General features: G+C 39.1%; 1 protein-coding gene across 4 annotated transcripts; it reads right to left on the reverse strand.

Annotated features, from left to right (window-relative positions):
- Window positions 1-306: 306 nt before the first annotated feature.
- LOC104609423 (high mobility group B protein 15-like) lies at window positions 307-25,602 on the reverse strand. 4 transcript variants are annotated; one of them, XM_010275734.3, is made up of 7 exons: window positions 25,146-25,602; window positions 24,577-24,850; window positions 12,680-12,758; window positions 2,230-2,389; window positions 2,035-2,166; window positions 1,251-1,645; window positions 307-1,116 (listed from the first exon to the last, which is right to left on the reverse strand). In XM_010275734.3, the coding sequence occupies exons 2-7, from the start codon at window positions 24,798-24,800 to the stop codon at window positions 778-780; spliced, it is 1,329 nt and encodes a 442-aa protein (XP_010274036.1). In that variant the 5' UTR covers window positions 24,801-24,850; window positions 25,146-25,602; the 3' UTR covers window positions 307-777. The 4 variants fall into 4 exon arrangements, with proteins under 4 accessions (XP_010274036.1, XP_010274035.1, XP_010274037.1 ...); XM_010275733.3 differs by having other exon boundaries at window positions 24,947-25,602; XM_010275735.3 differs by having other exon boundaries at window positions 25,289-25,601.

The raw sequence follows: 25,602 nt of genomic DNA on the forward strand, positions 1-25,602 counted from the left end.
ATCAAAATTCGCGAGGTGCTTTGATTGGTCAAAGCTCTTTTGGTACCATGTCATTCTGGTATCTTAGATTTTCCCTGCCTTAGATACCAATACAATATGCCTTGTATTAGACATATCATGTTGATACTTTTTTGAGGAAATATAGTGTCGATATTTTAAACTTTCGTTACAACCACATGAAGTAATTGCCAGCTAAGAATAATGTTGGGAACATATGTACCTTGGTTATGTGTGTTGACCAAGCATATAGTAACCATCTTTATAAGCAATCAATTTGAACATAGCGAATAAGACCATGTGCAAATCTTAACCAATGCATTAAACTCTCTTTCAATTATAACAGTCCAAAATCAACCAAAACAATGAGCTCTTTCTTCCTAGGAAAGAAAGCATTTGTAACTATAGCAGTCCTACGCCTAACTTACAAATAAAAAATACAACTTCAAAAAACAAAACCAAAAGATGAAAAAAAAAAGCTATCATGCCTACAACTTGAGTTTTCTTTAAAGAAATAACTATGCATGGTATGAAAATCCTTTATAGAGTACCAGTTCTTGTTAAAACTAAGGCTCCTCACTGATTACTATTTCCTTTTCTATCATCAAGGGCAAGCTTGATCCCTCAACCTGATCATCATCTCCATCTTTCTGTTCCACTTTTTGAACCATATTATCACCACCATCATTCTGAGTCCTCTTCTGCACCTTATTCTGATATTAATCCTTCTGATCCTCCTGTACCTGATTATCATCCCCATCATTTTGATCCATTTGCAACTCAACCATCATCCTCAGCTAATGTCCCTGGGTCTGCAGTACCAGATTCAGAAACATTTTCTTCTGTTGGAGATGCTTCCATTTCCAATTCCTTGTTTGCAGATTTTTCCTCCTCTGAATCAATTTCTGCAGAACTACTATCACTCTCTTGAGTATGAAAAGAATTACCTTCTTCAGCTCCTGTTTTCACATCTTCCTCCATCATTACCTTGGGTACAGCACACGTATGTGGAATAGGAACTATGTTATTGATAGTTTTGCCTGTCCTGAGTCTTTCCCTGTATACCTCCATCTCACTTCTGTACCTCTCTTTATCCTTAATGCCTTGCTCCTGATAAACCTGAATTTCACAAATGGTACAAGGGAAAAGAGGATTGGGGTCAATGATGATTATCCTTAAAGCAATGCACAGTTACATAATTCCATATCATTATAGAGAAAATCATAGAAAATGACCCATGACATTTCTCTTACAGATTTCTCAGTCTCTGTCAGTTTGTTCCATAGATCGCCAATCATTTTGCTGATTTCTCTATCCTTCCCTGGGTGGAGTGGTTTGAGTCTGGCATGCTGCTCAGCAAAGAAGAAATTGTAGCCACTTCGGTTAGGCTTAGGATGGGCAGGGTCTCGCTTTCTCAACTCAGATTTCTTCCGCCGACGCCGACGGCACGGAACTACACTTTCCTTGGCAGTATTGTTCTCAAATAAGCTAGAGTACTGTGGCATCTGGCCATCTGGGTGGTCCGTAGTGTGGTATAGAACACCTTTTAACTTCTGCATGCCAACTGTAACAGTAACAAGATAGCCATGCTCGAATTTCCCATCTATCACCCCAACCACAGGGCAAACCATTGAGCTTGGTGGACTTGCTGGAAGCAGAAGGAAGAAATTACTTAAGTAGCTCCAAATTAGTAAGAAATGGTTTTATCCATATGATCAATGTTAAGGTTTTCTAAACAACTAGCCTAGACACTGGTACTTTCTATGAACTACAATGCCACTCCTTCACATCCTCTAAGGTGATAAAACTTGACCAATTCAACCATGTTAATCTGTTCAACTATGATGATTTTGGTAATTAAGCAGGAGCAAGATAAGTATAAAATAAAAACTGAGGAATCCTAATGAAAGAAAAAAAATTCCCCCATTGTTTCTACTCTTGCATGTAAAGCCATCACTCTCAATGTTCACAATATGTCCTTGCTCTCCTTTTTATTTATTTACTTTTTTTTTTTTGAAGGGGTGGGATTGGAGAAACCTGCAGGCAAGAACTCCCCAGTACTTTTCCTCCGCTTATGAGTTGCAGATGCTTGTGATTCTGATGCCGGCATTACCGGTTGAACCAAGCCTTGAGCTGGAACTGGTATGAGAGATGAATTCTGCACAGGAGCTGTAATATGTTCCCTTATTTTAGTTGCAGAGATAATCTAAACCATATTTTTTATGAACTCACCAGCAGGAGGAATCCAACCCTTGGCTTGAAATAAATAGATTTGCTCATAGTGATGAAGCAATGAAACATAATACTTGCGCAGGACAAAAGATGCATTTGTAGCTGTAGATGGAAAGTTGAAAACAGCGGTTACATCCTTCCATCTTCTCTCTCTAATGATCTGCAAACATTAGCTAGAGAATCACAACAGATGAAAACAAATTATGAAAGAAGGCAACTCCATTTCAGGAAAGATGCCATATTGGACACCTATAATCTGATTTTCATTCTGATACATTTAACACATTAATTCATACAGATAGAATAATGAACTAGCATGCTCTTTTCTTTCAAATATACTAATTATTATTCCTTTTATAACTGAAAATTATCAATAAAGTGATAGTTGCTTATCATAATTTAACGCATTATAAAATTCTCTTCTGGCAACAGCAGACATACCATGATACCTATAGTCAAGTTACATTTTTTTATAATAAAATAAAATTTATTGTTTGTGCTGTTCAGCCGAACTGAGAAAAGATGAACGTTTGTTCTGTAGCTACAGTAGTTCGAACCAGGAGAAAAGAAGAAGAAGAAGATGAAGAGAACAGTCAAACATGATAGGATAAACCCTATCAGTCGACCCTTAATATGGATTAGCCTCTATTTAGTAGTACAAGGACAAAACTGCCCCCACTTAAGTATGGGACAGGAAGTCACTATTAAGACTGCCACATAAGCATATAACTTCACAGAAATAAAATGACTAATCTACCCTTATTTGGCTAGCTCTAACACTCCCCCTCAAGCTGGAGAATATATGTCATATAATCCCAGCTTGTTACATATATAGTTCACTCTCCCTAAGCTTAAGCCTTTTGTAAACAAATCTGCCCACTGATCACCTGAGCCCACATGTTCTGTGCTTATCTCTCCAATAAAGACCTTCTCCCTCACAAAGTGGCAATCAATCTCTATGTGCTTTGTTCTCTCATGAAAAATAGGGTTGGATGAGATGTGGAGTGCAGCTTGATTATCACAGTATAATTTCATAGGTCTATCCATGGAGAACCCGATTTCTTGTTGGAGATTCCTCAGCTAGACTAGTTCACATGTAGTGTGTGCCATGGCTCTGTATTCGGCTTCAGCACTGCTCCTTGCCACAACCATCTGCTTCTTACTCTTCCATGTCACAAAATTTCCTTCAAAAATGTGCAGTAACCTGTAGTAGATCTTCTATCAGATACAGAGCCTGCCCAATCTGCATCTGTATACCCAATTACTTCAAGTTTTCCTCCTGGTTTGTACAATAACCCACGGCCTGGAGCTCCCTTCAGGTACCTTACAATTTTAAGAACTGCATCCCAGTGAGGTATCCGAGGGTTCTGCATAAATTGGCTCACCACACTGACTGCAAAGGAGATGCCTGGTCTCGTGATAGTCAAATAGTTCAGCTCCCCCACTAACCGTCTATACCTTCTAGGATCATCAAATATTTCCCCTGTATCACTGTTCAACTTAGCATTTGGTTCCATGGGAGTTTCAGCCGGTTTTGCACCTAACAGTCCTGTTTCATCCAGCAGATCAAGAACATATTTTCTTTGGCACAGGTTTACACCTTGTCTTGATCTAGCAACTTCTGTACCCAATAAATACTTCAATGTCCCAAGGTCTTTTGTTTGCAAATGATTTTGCAGAAAGACCTTTAGTTTATCGATCCCCAACTTGTCACTACCAGTTATGACAATATCATCCACATAGACCACTAATAAAATCTTTCCGGCTTCTGAATCATAGCTGAACACCGAGTGGTCAACCTGGCATTGTTTCATTCCAAAGCTCTTCACCACTTCACTAAACTTCCCAAACCAAGCACAAGGCGATTGTTTCAACCCACAAATTGCCTTTTTCAGTCTGCACACCTTACCATCCTCCCCCTGAGCAACAAACCCAGGTGGTTGCTCCATTTTTAATGTCAATTTGAAACAAAGGCCAATCATACATAACTGCCAGGGAAATTAAGACGCGGACAGAGCCAATCTTAGCCACTGGAGAGGTCTCCATATAGTCCACTCCATACAACTGGGAATAACCTTTAGCAACAAGTCTGGCCTTTAGACGCTCCACACTACCATCTGGCAAGTATTTAACAGTATACACCCATTTACAACCCACAACATGCTTACCAGGTGGAAGAGTAGTGAGCTCCCACGTGTGAGTATGCTGAAAGGGCAAAGAGTTCCTCCATCATTGCCTACCGCCACCCAGGTGAGCTAAGAGCCTCTCGAACATCCTTAGGTATAGAAATAGATGACAATAGTGAAACAAACTGGCGATGTGAAGCGGAAAGGCGAGATACTGAAACAAAATTGGAAATGGGATGGAGGGTACAACTACGTTTACCTTTTCGTAAAGCAATGGGAAGATCAAGTCCTGAAGGTTCAAGGGCAGGAGCAACAACAGGATCCCCAGACAAGGTAGAAGCTGGAGGAGGAGCCGGTGCCTGTCGATGAGTATACACGTGCTAGATCGATGGTCATTCAATAGGGAGCTGCACAAGAGGAGGTGAAGGTGGAAACACGGATACATCAAGTCCCGAGAAGAAGGGGATAGACTCAAAAAAGGTGACATCAGGACAGACATAGCACTTCCGAGTAATGGGATTGTAACACTTGTACCCTTTCTGAGTCTGAGAGTAGCCAAGAAAGACACTTAATAGAGCGTGCATCCAGCTTGTCTATTCCAGGACTCAGATTGTGAACAAAGCACACACAACCAAAGATACGAGGTGTTAATGGAAAGGGAGACAAGGTGGGGAACAAGATAGAGAAGGGAGATCAACCATGAAGAATGAAGGAGGGCATCCGATTAATAAGGAAACATGCAGTAAGTACAGCATCACTCCAAAATCGTTTAGGAACACTCATATGATGAAGAATAGACCGAGTGGTTTCAAGGAGATGACGATTCTTTCGTTAAGCCACCCCATTTTGTTGAGGAGTGGATGCACATGAAGCTTGATGAATGATGCCATGCTGTTCTAAATACGGTTGAAAGGAAGTAAGAAAGTATTCACGACCATTATCTGAACAAAGAACTTTGATTGGAACACCAAATTGTGTACGTATTTCAGCATGGAATTTTTAAAAAATGGAAAATAATTCACTCCTTTCTTTCATTAAATAAATCCATGTCATTTTTGAACAATCATCAATAAAAGTGACAAAATACTTGTAACCATTATAAGACTCTATTTTAATCGGGCCCCAAACATCTGAATGGACCAAGGCAAAAGGACTCAACATACGACTCTCAACTCTAGGACTGAAGGGAACACGACGATGTTTCCCAAACTGACACGACTCACACTGTAAAGACAACAAATGACTCAAAGACGGGACCAGTATCTTCAGTTCCTTGATAGATGGATGTCCTAGTCAACAATGCCACTGTAGAGGAGTGAGAGAAATCTGAAGTGCAACTGACGATCCACCACCGTCAAGGTAATACAATCCACCAGCCTCATGCCCCCCACCAATCTTCTTACCCGTCTTGAGATCCTGAAAAACACAAAAGGAAGGGAAAAATGTAATAGAGCAATTAAGAGTCTTGGTTAATTTACTAACAGACATAAGATTGAATGGAAACTAAGGGACATATAGAACAGATGATAAAGAAAGAGAAGTTGTGTCAACATTACCAACACCACAGATGGAAGAAGAGGAACCGTTGGCAAGGTTAACAGTTTGAGATGTGGATGTTTCAGAGAGGGAAGAGAACACACCTGGAGTCCCGGTCATGTGATCAGAGGCTCCAGAGTCAATAATCCAGGGAGAGGATTTGGATGACAGACAAGCTATACCTTAGTGGGCAAGGGTGGCAGTAGTATGCTGCAAAGTAGTCTGGAGGAACCGCTCATACTCGTCACACGGTACACTCATCATCTCCTTCCCGGAAATAGATGTAGATGTGGAAGGAGTTAGATCTGCCTGTTGGTTATAACTGACATCAACCCCACCAGCTACTGCATGATTGGCCCATGTAGAAGGAGGGCCATGGAGATCATAACAGAAATTCACTGAATGCTCGTCCCTGCCACAATGGGTACACTTCCTTGTAGAGTTACTTTTTCCTTTACCACGGCCTCCCCCCGAGTCACGACCACCACCACGGCCAAATACGGAACCACCACGAACTCCTCGGGAGGCATGTCCTCCCCCTTTAGTACTACGTCCACCTCCTTTGGCTATCACAAATGCTGATCTGTCAGACTGTGTGGGATTCTCTGTAGGCCCCAAAGAAATCCTACGAAGTCGTGCAAACACTTCCTCAAGTGTAGGAAGAGTAGAGCCCCCTAATATTTGGGCCCCAACTGGTTCATATTCTGATTTCAACCCCACTAAGAACCTAGTGACATCTAGTTGTTCCCTTTGTTGTTGCTGAACCTTAACATCTGGAGTGAGGGGATAATAGACATTGAGTTCATTTCTGAGGTTCTTCATACTGACATAGTACTCTTCTAGGGTTTTATTCCCTTGCTGCAGATCGAAATACTCCTAATAGAGCTGATATACCCTTGTAGTATTATCCTGCCCAGAATAAAGCTTCTTGGCATGTTCCCATATGTCCTTAGCTGTATCTAAGAACATAAAGTTGGCACCTATTTTGGGTTCCATACTATTCCATAACCATGTCATGATTTGGGCATCTTCCTGTTCCCAGTCATAAACCCTGAAGAGTTAGCAGGTGGTTTATCTTCCTTCACATGCTTCACTTTCCTCTTTGCCTTGAGAAAAACTTCCACTGACTTGGCCCATGGGACATAGTTCTCACCATTAAGTTTAATGGAGGTCATTTGGACATTTAAAAAATCAGAGGAAATCATGACACTCGATTTCTGGTCACCACTCACATCTCCCATCAAAGCCATTCCAATCTACAAAGTTGGCTCTGCCCGTCACACAAAAAAAAACAGTTCCAACCACTGCAGTAAAGTTCGTTAGCTACCACACAAGCACACTTGTAATCACCAAGTACAGGCCTTAGCATACATTCGGCCACTTCAACCACCACTGTACTGCTAACATGCAGATTTAAAACCACAAAGAATCCCTCTTGAAACTGCTCATTAGAGGGTTCAGACCACCACCACTGCACCTACTCAACCACCATAGCTGTCACACCCATGGTGACAGCACTCTACACGGAAAAAAAAAAAAAAAAACCTTTTCTTTTTGGTCACTCGACTGTTGTTCTCTTTCCCTGTCACCAGAAGTCCAACCTCTGAACCCTAGAAGTTGCTGCAGGAATCTGGGTAGTGCCGCAGTCTGCTACCCCAGATTTCTCGCACCAGAGAAAAACGGAAAAAAAAAAGAACTGAGAAATATATGTTGAGGAAGCTGTAATCAACTACTGTCAACCTGGCTCTGATACCATGTTTGTGCTGTTCAGCCGAACTGAGAAAAGAGGAATGTTTGTTCTGTAGCTACAGTAGTTCGAACCAGGAGAAAAGAAGAAGATGAAGAGAACAGTCAAACATGATAGGATAAACCCTATCAGTTGACCCTTAATATGGATTAGCCTCTAATTAGTAGTACAAAGACTAAACTGCCCCCACTTAAGTATGGGACAGGAAGTCACTATTAAGACTGCCACATAAGCATATAACTTAACAGAAATAAAATGACTAATCTACCCTTATTCAGCTAGCTCTAACACTTATTAACATAAAAAAGAAAATTACAAAGAAGGTGACCCAAAGTCACCGGAGGGAACTCCAAACCAAAAACCAACCAAACAAGAAGAAACACCAAAAACCAAACTCTGACAAAAAATAAATAGACAACAAGCAACCAGATCCAAGCAACCTAAGCCCCAAATAATCAGTCTTCAAAGCAACAGGCTCAAACAAAACCAACCACACTTAGAAGAAACAAAGAAAACAGAACCCCAACAAATGCTGCCAATCCAACAACCCAAAAAGAAATAACATAACAAGATCTCTCTATTTCTTCTTTAAGACTTTCCTGGATCTCATCACCTTGTTTGGTACAAATCCCAAATAGACCCCCTTTTAACCTAGTGAAAACATTTGACACCAAGATATTACAATGATTTCTTTGACTTCTGAATCTTCTTACTGCAAGAGTAGCCTTCCTTAGCTCCATCACATCCTTTGACACATCATTAATCCTTTCCAATTCCAAAAACATGTTCTTCTCAAAACACTGATCCACACCCAAATCTTCACTTTTTTTGAATATAAATAAAGAACAAAATTATTAAAAGAGCAGCAGCATACATCAACCAGTGACGAAATATCACCAAGTTGAACCACAGGAAAAAAGAAACAAACACAAAAGAACCAACCCCAAACACAAAGAATTCAACCCCTACAAAAGACAGCCAACTCCCACCAAAGGACCAAAAGAAGACAAAAAACCAAAAATTCGGGTATCTACTCAGCATTAAGCCAAACAAACCTGAGAGCATACTTCTCTGCGAAATCAAACAAAACTCCACCCCTTCAACCTTTCACCAAAGTACCAAACCCATCCAACCTCAATGTACAACACTCAACCTAACACTTCCTACTTAAACCAAGATCATCCAAACTTAACCTCCTCACCCCTCTCCACCTCCAAAAAAGCTTTCCTCACAAATCTTCACCCTTTTGATTGACATCTCTTGCAAGTCCAATTGATCTCTACCCATCATGACTGTCTTCAACTTTGAAAAGTTTTCATCAGGGCCTGCATCAATCTTCTCAAAGGCATTGGATATTTCTCTTCCTATTCTTTAAATTTCTTCCTAGCGAATTCATCTACCCCTAAATAAATAAATCCAGTGACTTGCTCACTTTGACCTCTATGTTCACAACCTTTACCAAATCAATTGAACTTTCAATTACAAATACACCTTAGCATCCTTTAGGTTTTCTCAATTCATCTACTGTTGGACAATTTGGTTAGGTTTGTCAGGTTCCACCTTTTTTTTCATAGGCTTAGTTTGGAAAAAGTACAAATACAAATATATAGAATTTAAAACTTTGTATTTTGTATTATTTTGAATGTATTTGTACTGTACATTTCTGTATTTGTACTCCTTCCAAATTGAGCCACAAGGACAAATGTGATGACACAGAAACTACCGCTGCTAATGTTAGATGAATCTGTGTCAATCAGGTATAAGGAGGTGCTAGTTTATTCATGTTGTATGGAGCATGATGCCTGAATTGTACATTGTGTTCTTACAAGTTACAAGCATTGAGGTTGATGTCATCTTTGGACATTCCAAGGGTTGCAGATTATCAGTTATGTTTGGCTAGTCTTCAAGATTGTTCAATTTTTATTGATAGCCTTCCTAGAGCTTGAGAGTATACAATAGATTGGAGTGAAACCATCCCATGACAAAGTTTCCTTTGTTTGGACATAGCATTTAGGGAGTTATTTGTTTTGGTTTTTTCAGTCTTTCTGGAAGAGCAATTTGACAAATCAAGTTGATTGTTAGAATTATTAATTGAACTTCCTTTGAATCCTGACCATTAAATTCTGTTTATATTGTCTAAACTCTTTCCATACATTCTCAAAGAGGATCTCAAGAGAACAAGAATGTGGCTGACAAATTAATGTTTCGACACATGAATTTGTATTCACTATTGAGGCTGGCATTGACTTCCTATGGCAACCAGCATATCCATCCTACATGCTATGTTTATACCATGAACTAGAAGTTACTTAATGCCAGTCTTTGGCTCTAAAAAGAATGCACCAGGAAAAAGGAGTTTATAAAATGATTATACCAAAGATGTGCGGCGACCAGGAAAAAGGAGTTACTTGAATGGATGACAATGACACCAGAAAAAAGGGTTACTTGATGCTAGTCTACGGCTCTAAAAGATCACAGACAATTCCAAAGATGTGTGCTTTTACAACCAGGCAGAAGATATAGATCTTGAATTCTTGATAGAGTATTATATCATTTGGTCTAAGCTACTACAATTTTTCATGTTTTAAAATCAAGACTTGATAAGATCCATGAATGTGCTAGGGCTAGTCCTCAAACAAAAATACTTGGTTATAAATATCTGCAGGATTATCTATCAAAAAAGAAAATATATATCTGCAGGATTTTGTAAAGCTCCCCAAACTCTCCCCATTAGATGGAGATATGAAATTTCCAAGAATCTTTTTTTCCTAATATCTCCAATATTTTCCAATATGTCAGTGATATTTCAGATTCCATTGATAGTCTATAAATTTCTGGTTTAAATTCTAGAATGTTATTAAATTTTTTTTTATATTTCATTAAAATCATCATATTTTTAAAAAATATTTTCCTAAAAGAACCAATGGTGAATTAGTGATTGAATGATTGGTTTATTATTTTGATAGGACTCACAAAGTCACTATAATTCAAAAGAAAAAAAAAATGCATACAACTACCAAAGAGGGTTCTAAATCTAATCAAAACATATAGTAATATAAAACGGACAAGTTAAATTGGCAAGTAAATGACATAAATGACATATGTAATGAAGAGAATATGACAAAGAATAAAAGGGCGACAAAGAGAAAGAGCCTATTTAAGTCTCTCAATATTCTTTTATTTGATCTATACAATTGTTTGTTATGGTTTTTTAGTGCTTTAATATGCAGTTATACTTCTTCTAATGATTGCTTGAAGGTTTATTAACTAATTTCATGTTTCAAGAAAATTTTCTGATTTTTTAGACTTTCCAAATGTCTTAGTAAACTTGGTGAAATATCCCAATTTTTTATCAGTAATGGTAATTTCATTAAGAAAATTAAGATGAGAAACAGTACAGAAGCTGAGTAGCCTCGGGGTACCCCACTAGTATTTAAAATTTCCCCATCTATACATGGCGAAATGTCCATCAATATCGAAATCGTGACCCATGGTCTGAAATCCTTAATTTTCACTCGAAGTTAACTTATATATCATATGATATCATGAATCACAATACAATCCCCCAACATGCAAATTTAAGACATGATAAGGTATTCCAGTCAGCCCATTTAGTGGCCTAGGAAGTCATGGCATTGTAGTATGATGTTAATGATGAAAAAAGTTCACCTTGTGGCATGGAAGTAGGTTTGTAGGCCAATAATGAGAGGGGGTATTACCTAAAACCCCTCCAGAAGATGAATAAAGCCCTCTTGGGAAAATGGTGATGGTATATAGTATGCAGAGGAATGAACTCCACAGGAGAATCATTCAATGCAAATATGGAAATGCTGACTGGACCACTGATGCAGTCAATGATTCTTATGGGACAAGCATATGGAAAGGGATAATGAAACTCAAGGAGGAATTCCTGCAGAACATAAATTTCACAGCAGGATATGGAGAACACATCCTATATTGGAAAGAAAAAAGGTGCAGCTCTCCTCTAAGTTTATCCCACCCTCAGATTTTTAATTTGGCTGTGAACAAGGATGTAACAATCAAGAAAAAGTATGCACTGATTGCAGCCCTTGTGGGTAATGCAGTTTGGTCTCCCAGCTTGTGCAGAAACATTCAAGATTGGGAAGAGGCTGAGATTTAAGTCTCCTCAACACCATACCACAAATCCAAATCAGGCCAAAAAGTGATGATCAGATCCAGTGGGTGGATTCCAGCAATTGCTCCTTTACAGTTAAATCTTTTTTCAACAAGCTGAATAGCCAGGTGGGCCCTCCCAAGGATTGGTGCAGGATCTGGTCAACCACAGCTCCATCCAGAACCATCTTTTTTTCTGCGGACTGCTATCTTAGACAGAATTTTCACAGCTAACAATCTTCATTTGAGAGGGATGATCATTCCCAACCAATGCAAGCTTTGTGGCCTTGATGAGGATTGAGGAATCAATGCAGTATTTGTTAATGCTTTGCAAGTTTTCTTTCTGTGCATGAATACATTTCCTCAAGTTGTTCGGGGTAAGCACAGCTCTTCCCAAAGATGTATAATGTAGAGTCTCTATTTGCAGCATGGAGGTGTAAGGCTTTTAGCAAAAGAGGGACCACCCTTTTGGAAGCTGATTCCTGTGGAAAGAGTGCAATGAGAGAGTGTTCAATGCAAAAACCTCCGCACTGGAAGCTGTTCTAAGAAGAACGGACTGGTCTCTTTTCCAGTGGGTGAGCACTCACAAGGAATTCACAGGCTTGCAGTTTTCCTCCCTGTCAACTCATTGGCATCAAATCTTATGGGATGACTCCTTTAACACATTGCCATAATGATATATCTGTGGGCTGTTCACATTATATGCTTTGCTTGACATTTTATTTGTGGCTTATGTGGCCTTTGTATCCTGTTTTGAAGAATGATTTCCTCCTTTTAATAGAGTTTTAACCATTTATCAAAAAAAATACCAACAGCTTTGGAGTTCTCACACATGTCATCCACAACATATATCATGATTAGAATAATTAAGGGGAGAAATAAACAATAGTAAACCATTTCTTCTAACCTTCTCAATCCCGCCTCTTGAAGTCACCTCCACAAAGAGTCGATGCAAGTCTAGCTCCTTTCCCCCTATAATAGGGATCCTAGAAATAGAATATCCATAGAAAACATAGAAAATTAATATCAGAAAGGTGAAACCCAAGACTCACAGGTATTTTATGTCATGACTCATGAGCAAAAAAAAAAAACTGTTAAAAAGTTGTCTAATAAATCGATAACAAATTTGAATACAAAAAAATTTCTATTATTTCCTTTCTTTTCCTTTTGGACTTGACATGTACTGGGACAAATGAAAATGTTTATCCTCCAACTTTACACACATTGGCAGAGTTCAACACAAATGTTTTGTTTTCTTATTTTTACAAAATGCCACGTCAGCTAAAAACAGAGACACATTCTTGGGTGTATGTTCACTCAAACTCACAAAAAATGCAATGCACATGAACCACACTTTGTACCATATGTCAAGAACACGTATTTCATACATTAATTGGAGTAAGGTTCTCACCACCAAAACAATTTAAAGAGCAATTATAAGATTTCCGAGTTTGTGTTGGTTTTAATTTACATTAAGAGCTTACAAATGGACTAGTAAGAAAAATCTTACTACTGTAGTCCTTTTTTATATGACAAGTCACTCATCTATACATTTTTCCCATATAAAAATAATAGACCTCTGCATAGTTCAACACTTTTTTCTCCTTTTAGTTCATGATTTCTTGAAATAATGAGATGTCACAAGGCTTGGACCTGCCTTAAGGTTTATGCCTCACACATCAAAAGATCCTAGCACCTTGGCTTCAAAACAATGACAAGATTATTTGGTAATGGCTCTTCTTCAAGATTTTGGTCTGGCAGTCTCCAACCTTACACTGACGTATGCTGATAACATAAGTGCCATGCATTGTCTTCAATCTATTCTTTCAAGAATGAATAAAACATCTTGAGCTTCATTTCCATCTTATTGGGAACCAGTTCCTTGCTGGCACCATCACTTTTCCTCACATAGCTTCTGCCATCCAGCTAGCTAACATACTTACCAAATCCATGACACAATCAAAATGAACATCTTGTTACCTAAGGCTGTTTCCCTCTTTATTTTCTGTCAAACCAATGATGGGCTAAGGAATTCCATATATCAATTTGAGGGAGAGTGTGAAAGGAGGGACTGAAAAGAGATCGCCTATTGCATAGCTTTACCTGCTGCAGTTAAACTACTTTATAGTTTTACCTATTATACAATTCTACTCATGGTATCTTTGGCCCAAAGGGACATTTCTTTAAGTGTTCATATGAGATTGATGCCACTCTTTAGTGAAGAATAAGGCTCTTTGGAGTGTGTTAAAGTTGGTCGGAAGGGGCAGATTTGTCTTTTTCACTGTTATTTCTTCTATTCTATCTTCAGATTATGCTACTGGGGGCATCCCCTCTTTCTCTCTATTCTTTCTCTCTACTGTTTCTCCTCCCTTTCCTTTCTTTTCTTCCTCTTTCTTATTTTTCCATTGTTTTATCTTTTACTTTTCAGGTTGGCACGTGGTATCAAAGCACTGAGCAATCGGCTGGTACTGTTCACACATCATTCTTTTGTGCCCTAGAAGTAGAGAACTTTCTCTACTCTTTGTAGGAGGAGAAAGAGGAACAAAAGGACTGATCGTCCCTTAGGAAAAGAGGATTTGATGCCTCAAGTTGTGGCAGTTTGTGAGCTGGTGACGGTTTTCTATGTTCCCTCTACTCAGCAGTTCAAAGAGGGGCAGTTTTGTGGATGCCGTAGGTGCAACTATCTTTAATCTTCAATGTAGTGAGTGTGTGGTGATTTGTAGTGTATTGTTAGACCATTGGTAAGTGTGTGAAGCTCCCTTTGTGTTCAAGTAAAAGAGTAGTGACATTTTAGTGTTTTCTTGACCTATAACTTGTGCTAAAGTAGGTGTACAGCACCTGTTTGACAGATTGTTTGAATAGTATATCAATAACCTTTTTCTTTTCCTATTGCCTCATCAAGTGGTATCTCTAAACCTACAGTTGTGGTACAATCAGAACTAATGAATTCACAGTTCACCATAATAAAACACAATGGCACCAATTATATACCATGGGTTAAGCCAGTTGAGGTGTCACTCATTGGAAGAGGTAAGTTGAAGTACATTAAGGAAGGTCTGTTGAAGAGTGGATTAGAAGAATATGAGTGGGTACAAGAGAATGCCCAAATCATGACTGCCTTATGGAATAGTATATCAAACCATATCAATGTGAATCCTATGTTCTTAGACACAGCTTAGGAGATTTAGATACATGCTAAGCAACACTATTCCAGACAAAACAATGTCACAAGAATATATCTGTTGTACCAAAACTATTTCTCTTTCCAACAAGGGGATAAAAGTGTTGAAGAGTACTATGCTTCCTTGAAAAACTTAAGGAATGAGCTTAATGTCTATCAGTCCCTATCCACTTACTTGAAGGTACAACAAAAACGGAGGGGTCATCTTGATGTTGCAAGATTTCTATCAAATTTGAGGTCTATATTTGAACCAGTGAGGGCTCAAATTTTGGGGCAGCAATTTCTCTCACCCTTATCTAAAGTTTCTCCTAGATAAGGAGAGTTTCAATTCCTCATGGCGACCATGTCCCTATCTCAAATAGGTCAGCCTTAGTAGTTCCAGAGGAACTTTTGTAGGCCGAGCAAGAGGCCAAGGTGGAGGTGTTACAAGAGGTTTTGACTCGGCCTAGGGGTGGTTGTGGTGGGGCCGTGGGGGAAGAGAAGTAGGTGGTAGACGTGCTTCAATTCATGAATATTCACATTGTTGTAGAAAGGGTCCCCACAATTAACTTCTTTTGTGACTTGTATGCCCTACTATCCACTTAGGCTAACCATTCTTTTATAGAAGATGATCTTGGTAGTCGTAGCATCATTGAGGATATGTCTGCCAGTGTTGGTAAGGACAAAGAAACAATCTCCATCACACGTGGTACTTCCACTACTACCTTTGTGAGGATAGGTATGAAAGGCTTTACCAATCTACTTTTTTTTTGTGAATACCAATCTACTTTTGGTACTTCCACCACTACCTTTGTGAAATTAGGTACAGCTAATCTTGCTTCCAATTCTAAATTTCACCCTAGGTAATTGATTCTGTAGCCTCAGACGATATGGCTAGATCCCCAAACATGTTTGTCTATGTTTCCTCCCTCCACATCCCAAACTGTTACCTTGGTTGATGGCTCATCTTCCTCCATGACCATAAGCCAGTCATATGGTCAGATGCACCTGAATCTATAACCCAACAAGGTTTGTTGTTACCTAGGGTTGAAGCATGATATGTTGAAGCCCTTGTACCTGAATGAGCAAATGCAGAAGTGGAAGGAGCAGATGTAGCTAGTGGCTAAGATGAGAGTGCTGAAGTGCCAACTTCATTTTCCAACTGAGTTAGGGCAACTCGGACAGCAGCCAAGGTGTCCAGGGGTGTGGTTCTTGTGCTAGAGGATGAAGAACCATCGGTAATAGTTACCACATTGGCGTTCCCCTTTTTGTTTCTGAGCTTTGTTGGAATTAGATGCGGATAGAGTTTCCAACATGTGTCCTTGGTATGCTTCGGTTTCTTGCAATAATCACAAACTAAGTCCTTGTCCTCTTTCTTCATATCCCTTTCCTTGTCACCCCCAAACTTCGCTTTTACTGCTGTTAGGGCTGATTCCATAGGCTGATATTGTAGCATAACCTTTCTCCTACTTTCTTCACTATGCACAAAGGAATAAGCTTGAGACAAGGTCACACTCTCTCTAGTGAGGAGTTGTTGCCTCACAATGTCATATTCTGGGTTTAGACCTGCTAGGAATTCAAAAACTCTATTGGTTTCAACCTGTTTCTTGTATGTCTATGCATCCTGGCTTTCCCACTCAATTGTCTCCAGATGTTCAATTTCATGCCACAAAGAGTTCAAAGTAGAGAAGTAAAATAAGACCGGTTTGTCTCCTTGCTTAAGATTATTGACTTCACATTTCAGTTCATAGGTCCTAGCGACATTAAGTGATTGAGAATAGGTTTCTCTCATGATGTCCCAAATTTCCTTGGCAGTTTTGGCCCACAAGTAATTTCGGCTTATATGAGGCTGCATGGAATTGCACAGCCAAGTCATGACCAAATAGTTCTCCTGAATCCATTTGGCATATAATGGGTCTTCCTTGGCTGGTTTCTTCACATCTCCCATCACATAGCCTAATTTCCCTCTACCCCCAATAGCCATCATGGCTGATTGGGCCCACTCCAAGTAATTTGATCCATCAAACTTCACTGTGGTAATCTGAAAAGTATTTCCAGTCATGTTTCCAGTCCCAAAAACACCTTCCCCTGGAGTTTTCAACTCAGTTCCTGCCATCTCTACCAAGAATTTTTTTACAAAGAACTGGTTTTTATGCTAAATAAAGGTAAATGATACCCTAAAACTGTTAACAGCCGAATTGGGAAGATGAAAGGGGTCAAGCAAACACCTAGAAAATCTGAAACAGGTCTAATAATCTTCAAAAACTCATTACCAACCAATCTGGAATGCTGAAAAGGATCAATCCTTACCCAGAACTTGATCACAGTCAATAGGGTTTCAGACTAATAGAGTTTTAAAAGAACTGAAGAAAACCCTAAAAAAATTCAGGAGAAATCAGAAAAGAGCAACCGCTCCTCCCAGATCACTCTGATCAATTCTTGATTGGAGTCAATCTCAAGAAAAGATTGAAACTTACCCAGAAAACACTGGCCGCCACTTACAATCCTCAGTCTGAACCCTAATCTTGTGTTTCTTTCCTTCTCTCTGATTCTTCCTGATCACTAGACTCTTTCCAAGACTCCAAATATCTCTTGAAAAGGTGTTGCACTCTGCCAATGATCTCCAAGAACCAGCCAATTGCCAAATCTTGCTAAAACTTCCAACCCTAGGAAGTTCTCATGCAGTCGACCTGATTAGACTCTCATGAGAAACCCTAGGTTGGCTCTAATACCAACTTGTCTAGTAGAGACTAAGATCAGATCTACTCTAGATGAGAATTCAAAACAGAGAATGGAATAGGGAGAGAGAGAAGAGAGAGAGAGAGAGAGAGAGAAGAGAGAAGTCGAAGAGAAAGATTCCAGAGAAGAGAGTGAAATAGGCTTGCCACTCCACTCAGTTATATATAATAACTTAAAAAAAGTACACTTACAATATTGCTCCTACTAACATAACATGTCAGCAACTTAAAATAATAACAGAAATAACTAACTTAACTTACTGACACTAACGGCAATATAAATAAAGGCATTACTGCCCTATAACTCTACACTCACTTCCTTCCCCAAAACACTCCCTCTTAGGCTCCGTTTGGTTTGTGGGAAGATTTGGGTGGGATGGGAAAGCGTAAAAATTTAACTTTCCAGTGTTTGGTTTTATATATGGGTAAATAAAAGGAAAAGCACTGTTATGACCTGGTTCTTCACCGGAAGAAGAAGAAGAAGAAGGTGAGGGAGGAAGACGGGAAGAATAGGAAGAAGAAGAAGGTGAGGGAGAAGAGAGAAGAGGAAGATGGAGGGAGAGACAGAGAACAAGGAAGGTAGAAGATCTCCTCTTCTGTTCGATGGTAGCAGATCGCCACTGCCTGGTTCTCTTGCCACCGCCACCTCTTCTGTTCGATGGTAGTAGATCACTGCTGCCTGGTTCTCTTGCCAACGCCGCCTCCACTATTTGAACGGGGAAGGCAATGAACAGTGGTTCCTTGCCAGTATTTGGTGAAGAAAACAGTGGAAAGTAGATTCGGTCGCACTGTTTGTCATTGTTCGTCGTTGTCGTTGTTCGTCATCGTCGTTGGAAGGCAATGAACAGTGGTTTCTCGAGTTTTTCCACCGGGGTCGCACTGTTTTGGTGTGACCCCGATTCTACGATTTTGGGATCTCACATCCCACCTTTTTCTCATCCCATCCCTCTATTTCTCTCAAAACAAATAAGAGAAAAAAGAATATTTTTGGAATATTCCCTTTTTCTCATCCCCATCCCACAAACCAAACAAAGCCTTAGGAGAACCCCCGAGAAAATAGGTGGAGCCTCAAAAAAGGTGACATCCATAGTGACATACTGACCCCCTGAGATTGGATCATAACAACAATACCCCTTCTGATTTTCTAAATACCCAAGGAAAACACACTTCTTCGCCTTAGGGTCCAGCTTAGAAAGGTGAGGACCAAGAATATGAACAAAGCAAACACATCCTAATATCCTCATAGGAACATGGAACATCTCCCCCCTCAGGAAAAAGGAGGTTAAACGGAGTAGTGAATCCAAGAACACGAGAAAGTACTTGATTGGTCAAAAAGATTGTTGTAAGGACTGCATCACCCCAAAAACGAACTAGAACTACAGAACTTACCAACATACTTCTTGCTAATTCCACAATATGACTATTCTTTTCTGCTACACCATTCTACTATAGAGTGTATGTACAACTGCTCTGGTAGACTATTTCATGCTCTAGTATGTATGATCAATGTTTTAAAACGCGGAGGCGTGACGCGAGGTGTTCCACTACCTAGAGGTGTGAGGCGTAGTTCAAAACGCAAGAGGCGTAAGCCTCCCGAACACAAGGAGGAGTAAGCCTCCTTAAGAGAAGGGGGGTTAGGAGGAGGATGAAGAGGAAGGGGGGATCTCATTTTTTTCTTTATTTTTAATAAAAATCTTTTATATTAAGAAGAATAAAAATGCATAACATTAGTTGAAAGAGGGGATCTTGTCGAAGCGGAGGGGAGCGAGCGAAGCGATTCATTCCATAAAAAAAAATAAATAGATCTTGATATTCTACCAAAAAAAACAAGAAAGTGGTAAGTTGCCTGTTATGGTAACTCAGCAACAGTAGTGGTATGTTTAGAAATCGAAATTAGTGAATGTTTCTTAAATTGTGGAGTCATATTAAATATTAAATTTTCTTAAATTGTAAAAGACCAATAGGAAATCTTTTGGAACAAATGTGTGAAGCAATTATATAAAATTTTTGGAGCACCATATTGCAAAGTACCCCTCCCCTAAAGGCATTGTCCCTGCAAATATCACCAGAGTGGTAATAAAATGAAGTAAGCTCCATATGTTTCTAATAACAAGGTCACAACATAATTCAATGGTCCAAGTGGTCAAAGTACATTGGTAAAACTTACTATTTTTCACTTTCTCCAAATGCTAGACAATATCTTTCTTCTAAAAACAAATTCTTCACCTGATGAACTGCCTCAAGAGTAAAGACTTGACTGTTTTCATTCAATAGTAAGCTGTATAAATCAATGACCTAGAGGTTCAAGTATACAGTAACACTGATTGTAATTATGGTGTCTGTCCTTAAAAACCCACGGTACATTTTTCATCTTTTCAAATCACAGTACTTCAACTGTTTCATAAGAGAGAACAAATGCAAGACATTTATGACAAAAGGCAACAAGTTGTGGAAACCAGAAAAGCAACACAAGAGTATCTGGATGCCTCCCTTGTTCAACCAATTGGACTAGATTATCAGTTTCAAGTAATTAAAAGAAATGAAAACAGCATAAGAAAATGGAACGAAGATTTCAATGAACGATTTCTGGTGTTATGAAACCTTCATGGGGTACACCCACATTAGAGAGTCTTCAAGATGGGCTCAATTTGGAAAGGGTACAAATACAAATATGTACAGTGCAAATACATACAAAATAATATAAAATACAAGGTTTTGTACTCTACAAATTTGTATTTGTACTCCTTCCAAACTGAGCCATAGTAACAAAATCTAGAATTGGTAGCAAGGACAATCTTATGCTTCCTCACATATTCAGTTGAGAAAAACCATGTAAATGTAGCTACTAACTTGCTACTATTAAAGGCTCATGATCTGGAGCAAATCAGAAGCACCTATCCAGTTTTTCATATGATACAGAAGAAAAAAAGAAAAAGAAAAATGGAATCCAACTAACTGGTGACTTATAAAATTTAATATCTCATTATCAAATAAAAGATCCCAAAAAAATTCTTTAAAAAAACCACAACAGTGATAAAAGTGGGAATTCAGTTAACATGATGAAAATAAAAACGTGTTGTTTCCTCGGTGGTGTTTTTTTTAGAAAAAGGTAATTATGGTTATACTGAAAAATGGAAAGATGTACGTGACACAAAAAAGCCTGCCACCCCAATGACCCAATATATATAATGTCACTATACAATGGCTCCCTTTGACCCCCCGACTTGGCTAAGCCATCAGCGAACATGCTTAACACGCTTGGGATCCACCTAAAAATGGTATGCAAAAGAGCAGCAGTGTCCCTGGCTTCCAACAGGTACCAGGCCAGTCTCCAAGGCCTCTGCCTCTCTGTTTCATCGTCCACTTGATGGTGTTGGATGAGTCACCTTCAATGGTGAGGGAGTACAGGCCTAACTGTCTAGCAAGTCTCAACCCTGTTAGAACAGCCAATCCTCAGCCTTTGTTGAGCCAGCTACACCTATGGACCCACTGAAAGCCCAATAAATACTCCCATCCTCCATTGTTTTTTTTTTTTGTAAGTAACACTCCCATCCCTGTTAAAGAAGACACCCCAAATTCCTGCATCTCCAGGGTTATCTAATGAGTTTCTGTCAAACTTGAGGCTGAATTCCTTCTCCATCTGCTGTCTGATAGGCCAGTTAGGGACTTGGCTGGTTGAAGAGAACTGTAAAAATCCTCCAAGAGGTTCCTATTGAGATCACCAATAGAAATGTCAGTAAAAGCGAAGCCAAGATTTTGCAAAGGTTAAGAATGCAAGATTCCAAGTCATGTGGGGGCAGTAGACGTAGTTCAGAACGTAAGAGGCGTAAGCCTCCCAAGCACAAGGAGGAGACATAATCCTCCTTAAGAGGAAGAGGATGAGGAGGAAGAAGAACAGGGGGGAGGAGAAAGAAGAAGACGAAGGAGGATCTCATCTTGTTTTTATTTTTCTTTTCTTATGAAAGATGTTTTGTATTAAGAAGAATGAAAATGCACAACACTAGCTGAATACGTTTTGGGGGCACCTCTAGGCATATTCCACCCACGCCTTTTAAGACATTGAATAATACTAACCAATAAATCATACAAGAAATTGTTAAGATCTCTTGTTCTCTTAGTAACTCTTTGAGAGAGTGAAGAACATAAGCAGCATTGATAACAAATGTAATTAAGTAAGCTGCAGTCGGCCCATGCAAGAGCCCCAAATTTTTTATAGAAAAACCTGACTGACCATATTTAGAAATTAGAACTAGTAAATATTAAGTAGCTGAAGGTGGGTCTTGGCACAATGGTTGGGTTTCTCCATTGTGACCTGGGTGAACAGGGTTCAAATCTTGGAAACAGCCTCTCTGTATGTGCAGGGGTAAGGCTGCGTACATCTTCCCCTCCCCAGACCCTGCATTTGTGAGAGCCTTGTGAAAAGGGCTGCCCTTTTTAAATATTAGGAGCTATATGTATTAAACTTCTTAAATTGTGACAAGACTGCATAAAGTTGTTGGGGAAGGTAAGCCCCCCACACCCTCCAACAAAGGCAGCCAGCCCAAGCCCCTTTGGCTCCACCTTGCATATACTGACATACTTGGTAAATAAAATGAAGCAAGCCTCACCAGTTTTTAGAAGGTTTTCTTAGGCTCACAAGCAAGGCTCATCTTGTAGAGGCACCTCACCCAAACCCAGTTGCACCTTACTTGTTTTTTCGCTATTTTTTAAGGAAACTCGATGTTGAACCAGTAATTACCATATTGTAGGTTGTATTATGATGTTTAGAGTGTAAGCAGATAGCTTTGCATATTCTTGTCAATGACACAATGCTCTAACTTTTTTTTTTGAAGAATCAAAGAGAAATTTCATTAAAAGAGAAGAAGTATTACATCCTGACATCAGTGGTTGTCTAGATGACACACCAGATACAATCTCAAAACTTCGTGTAGAAAAGGAATCTTCGTTACAACGCTGTAAGTCAAAGGTATTCCAGAAATTTTCCAGCAAACCGGCTTTGGAGACTTGATCAAAATCTTGGAGCCTGAGAACCCATTCTGAAATCAGATTGCTAACTGTAGCTACCAAGTATTCTATACTTTTTGACCTATTCTCAAAGACTCTTCTGTTTCTCTCCCTCCAGATGGACCAGCATACTACGAATGGAACACAACTCCAAATAATCCTGGCTTTCATACTGCCTCTGAGCTTGGCCACAAGGAGAAAATCTCTGCTGGAGACACAGGCTGGAAGACACTCATCCCAAATAGGAAGGAAAAGAACTTCCATATGAAGCTTGCTATGCAGCATGAGAAAAACAAATGGAGGACTGTTTCTTCCTCCTGATTGCATAAATAACACCAGCTGGCCAGATGCAATCCCCTAGATTTCAGGTGATCAGAGGTGAGGATGCTGTCATGTGCCACCAGCCAGGCGAAGGCTTCTACCCTTGGGGGCACTGGGTTACCCCATACTCCTTTTATCTGGTCTGAACCCATTTCTTCTCTTGTTAATGCCTTGTAGAACAACTTGACTGTGAATCTGCCTTCCTTACATTCTTTCCACCAGAGACCATCTTCTGAAGATCTAGAAATGCTGGTCCCTTGTAATTTTTCCAGAAGCATAACACACTCTTCCACTTCTTGGTCTAATAGAGGCCTTCTGAATTTCGGATTCCAGATCAATTGCTACCCTCTCCACAATGCTATAACTAATTAGCTAAAGGCCTTTGAAATTTTTTTATTTCTTTCGAAGGTTAGATTTGCACATTCTTGTATATTAATTTTTTCTTTTGTTATTTTTCAAAGTGGCACCTCACTTTGTTCATGCGAATGCCTCACCTTGCATATTGTACCTTGGGCTCTAGGAACACCATACACTTAAGCTGTGCTTCGCTCTTTTAAGACATTGGGCCCCAGACATTTCAAACACAAAGGTAGCCATATCTTTCAACAAACTCTTAATTATAAAATTATATCAATAAAAAAAGTTCACTTTTCACTTTCTCCAAATAAAAGAAAATCCTTCCCCAAGCAAAAATACTATAAACAATGAACAGCCTAAAGAGCAACTGCTTTCATGTGGTACTAAGGCGTATCAACATAACTTAAGAGTCTCTGATAAAAGACAGAGTTTTATTGGGGTTGTTGTGTCTATCCCTTAGAAAAAAGCTCATAATCCACTTAATTAACATAAACATAACAGATTTACCACCTAAAGTATTTTCTCAAGTAAGAAAGATAAATGCAAGATAGTCTCATAGAGTACACCAAAATGTGAGAATCATAAAGTCAGCATGAGAATTTCTTGATGCATCCTTTAGGGAACTAAACATTTGGGTTGTTGTCATCTTTAAGTAATTAAACGAGAAAGAAGAAAAGGAAACTTGGAAAGAATGGCATAATCTTCCAATAAAAGAGCTTTTGGTTTTATTGTCGTCTTGAGATCTAAATCATTCAAAGGCACACAACAAGAATTTCATGATAATAATGAAGGCTAGACATGGTAGAGGCTATGACTTCGTACTTCCTTCAGTTGAGAACACAACATGTTTATATATAGGTACTTTCTAGCATATAGCATACAGTGAAAAATTATATTAATATTAATACATATATAAAAATTTATGATCTGGAAAATCAATAATGTAACAGCTATCCAACTTTGATATTAAATATAAACAAGGGAAAATATAAAGAAAAGAAAAAGTTAATCTACTCATTGCCGTCTTATCAAGTGCAATATCTTCTCCTAATCAAATAGACGAATCCACTAAAATCTTAACCTCACATTTAACATTGACTACTAGACGAAGAATAAAGGAAGTTTACAATTAACCAAAATCTGAACTTCATAAAAAAGTAAACAAGCATCATCAAACTTTCATGGTGAAATCTGCCCAAGATAAAATCATTAAATCAGACTCACATGAACTTAGTTCCCATAGTAGCATGAAGCTTCTCCAGGGTATCCATGAAAAGCTGCCGATTAGCTGCAACATCCTGATACTTTGCAAGAGCTGAAGGATAAGGACTGAAGTTTGCTGGCGCTTCACTTGCGGACAATGGACTCTCATAGCATCTAGAGGAAGGGGAGACCACTGCCGACTCCCTCCTACCACCCACACCATCCTCTCGACTCTGCTCAACCATAACTTAAGTGCACTGACAGTTCCAAATATCCTTTGCAATGCTCGTTAGAGCTGCAATGACACACAGAAAGAAGCAACTCAATGTGTAATGACAAAAAATCAATGACACGATAAAATAAAATCTTATAAGACCAGAAGAAAACTAACAATCTGCACAGCCCCAGAAGAAACATAACCACCACTAACATGTAAAACCCAGATACAGTAAACAGAGAAAGAAAAACAATAGCAAATCCCAGTCAACACAACAAAACGACCATTCAGTCAGAAAGGAAAATTAACAGATAAACAATAACATGTATCCCTTATTTTGACTTTATACAACACGAATCAGAAAGAGAATAACCCCAACTAAATAGCTGGGAAAGACCCAGATAAGTCCCTGTAACCAGGTAGAGATTCAAAATCCAAGAAATCTCTATCATACGGAAAATCTGGCAAAACAGCCATTAATCACCCCTGGGGGTACTACTACACAAGAATGCCCACCAATCCTTCATACGGAATCCAGAGAGAGACCCCTCAGTCCTTTACTCCTTAGGCCATTAGGGGGACCTAAGGCCAAATAAAAAGATGACAGCACAAGAAAGTGAAGAATACACATAAGGGAGAAGGCTCTATTACTCTCCTTGCCCAACCCCTGACTGACATATAAAGACATGACATTAACTTGTAGCATTATTTTTTATTTGACAAGGTCCCTACTTCGGTTTCCTCCTGACACTGTTCAATTATAAAGTGTTTTAACTTTTAAAACAAACATTCAGAAAAAGATATCAAAACAGCTTATTTCTAATGGCTAT

Source organism: Nelumbo nucifera, chromosome 3, assembly GCF_055504915.1.
Source record: "Nelumbo nucifera cultivar China Antique chromosome 3, China Antique-T2T, whole genome shotgun sequence".
Taxonomy (NCBI): domain Eukaryota; kingdom Viridiplantae; phylum Streptophyta; class Magnoliopsida; order Proteales; family Nelumbonaceae; genus Nelumbo; species Nelumbo nucifera.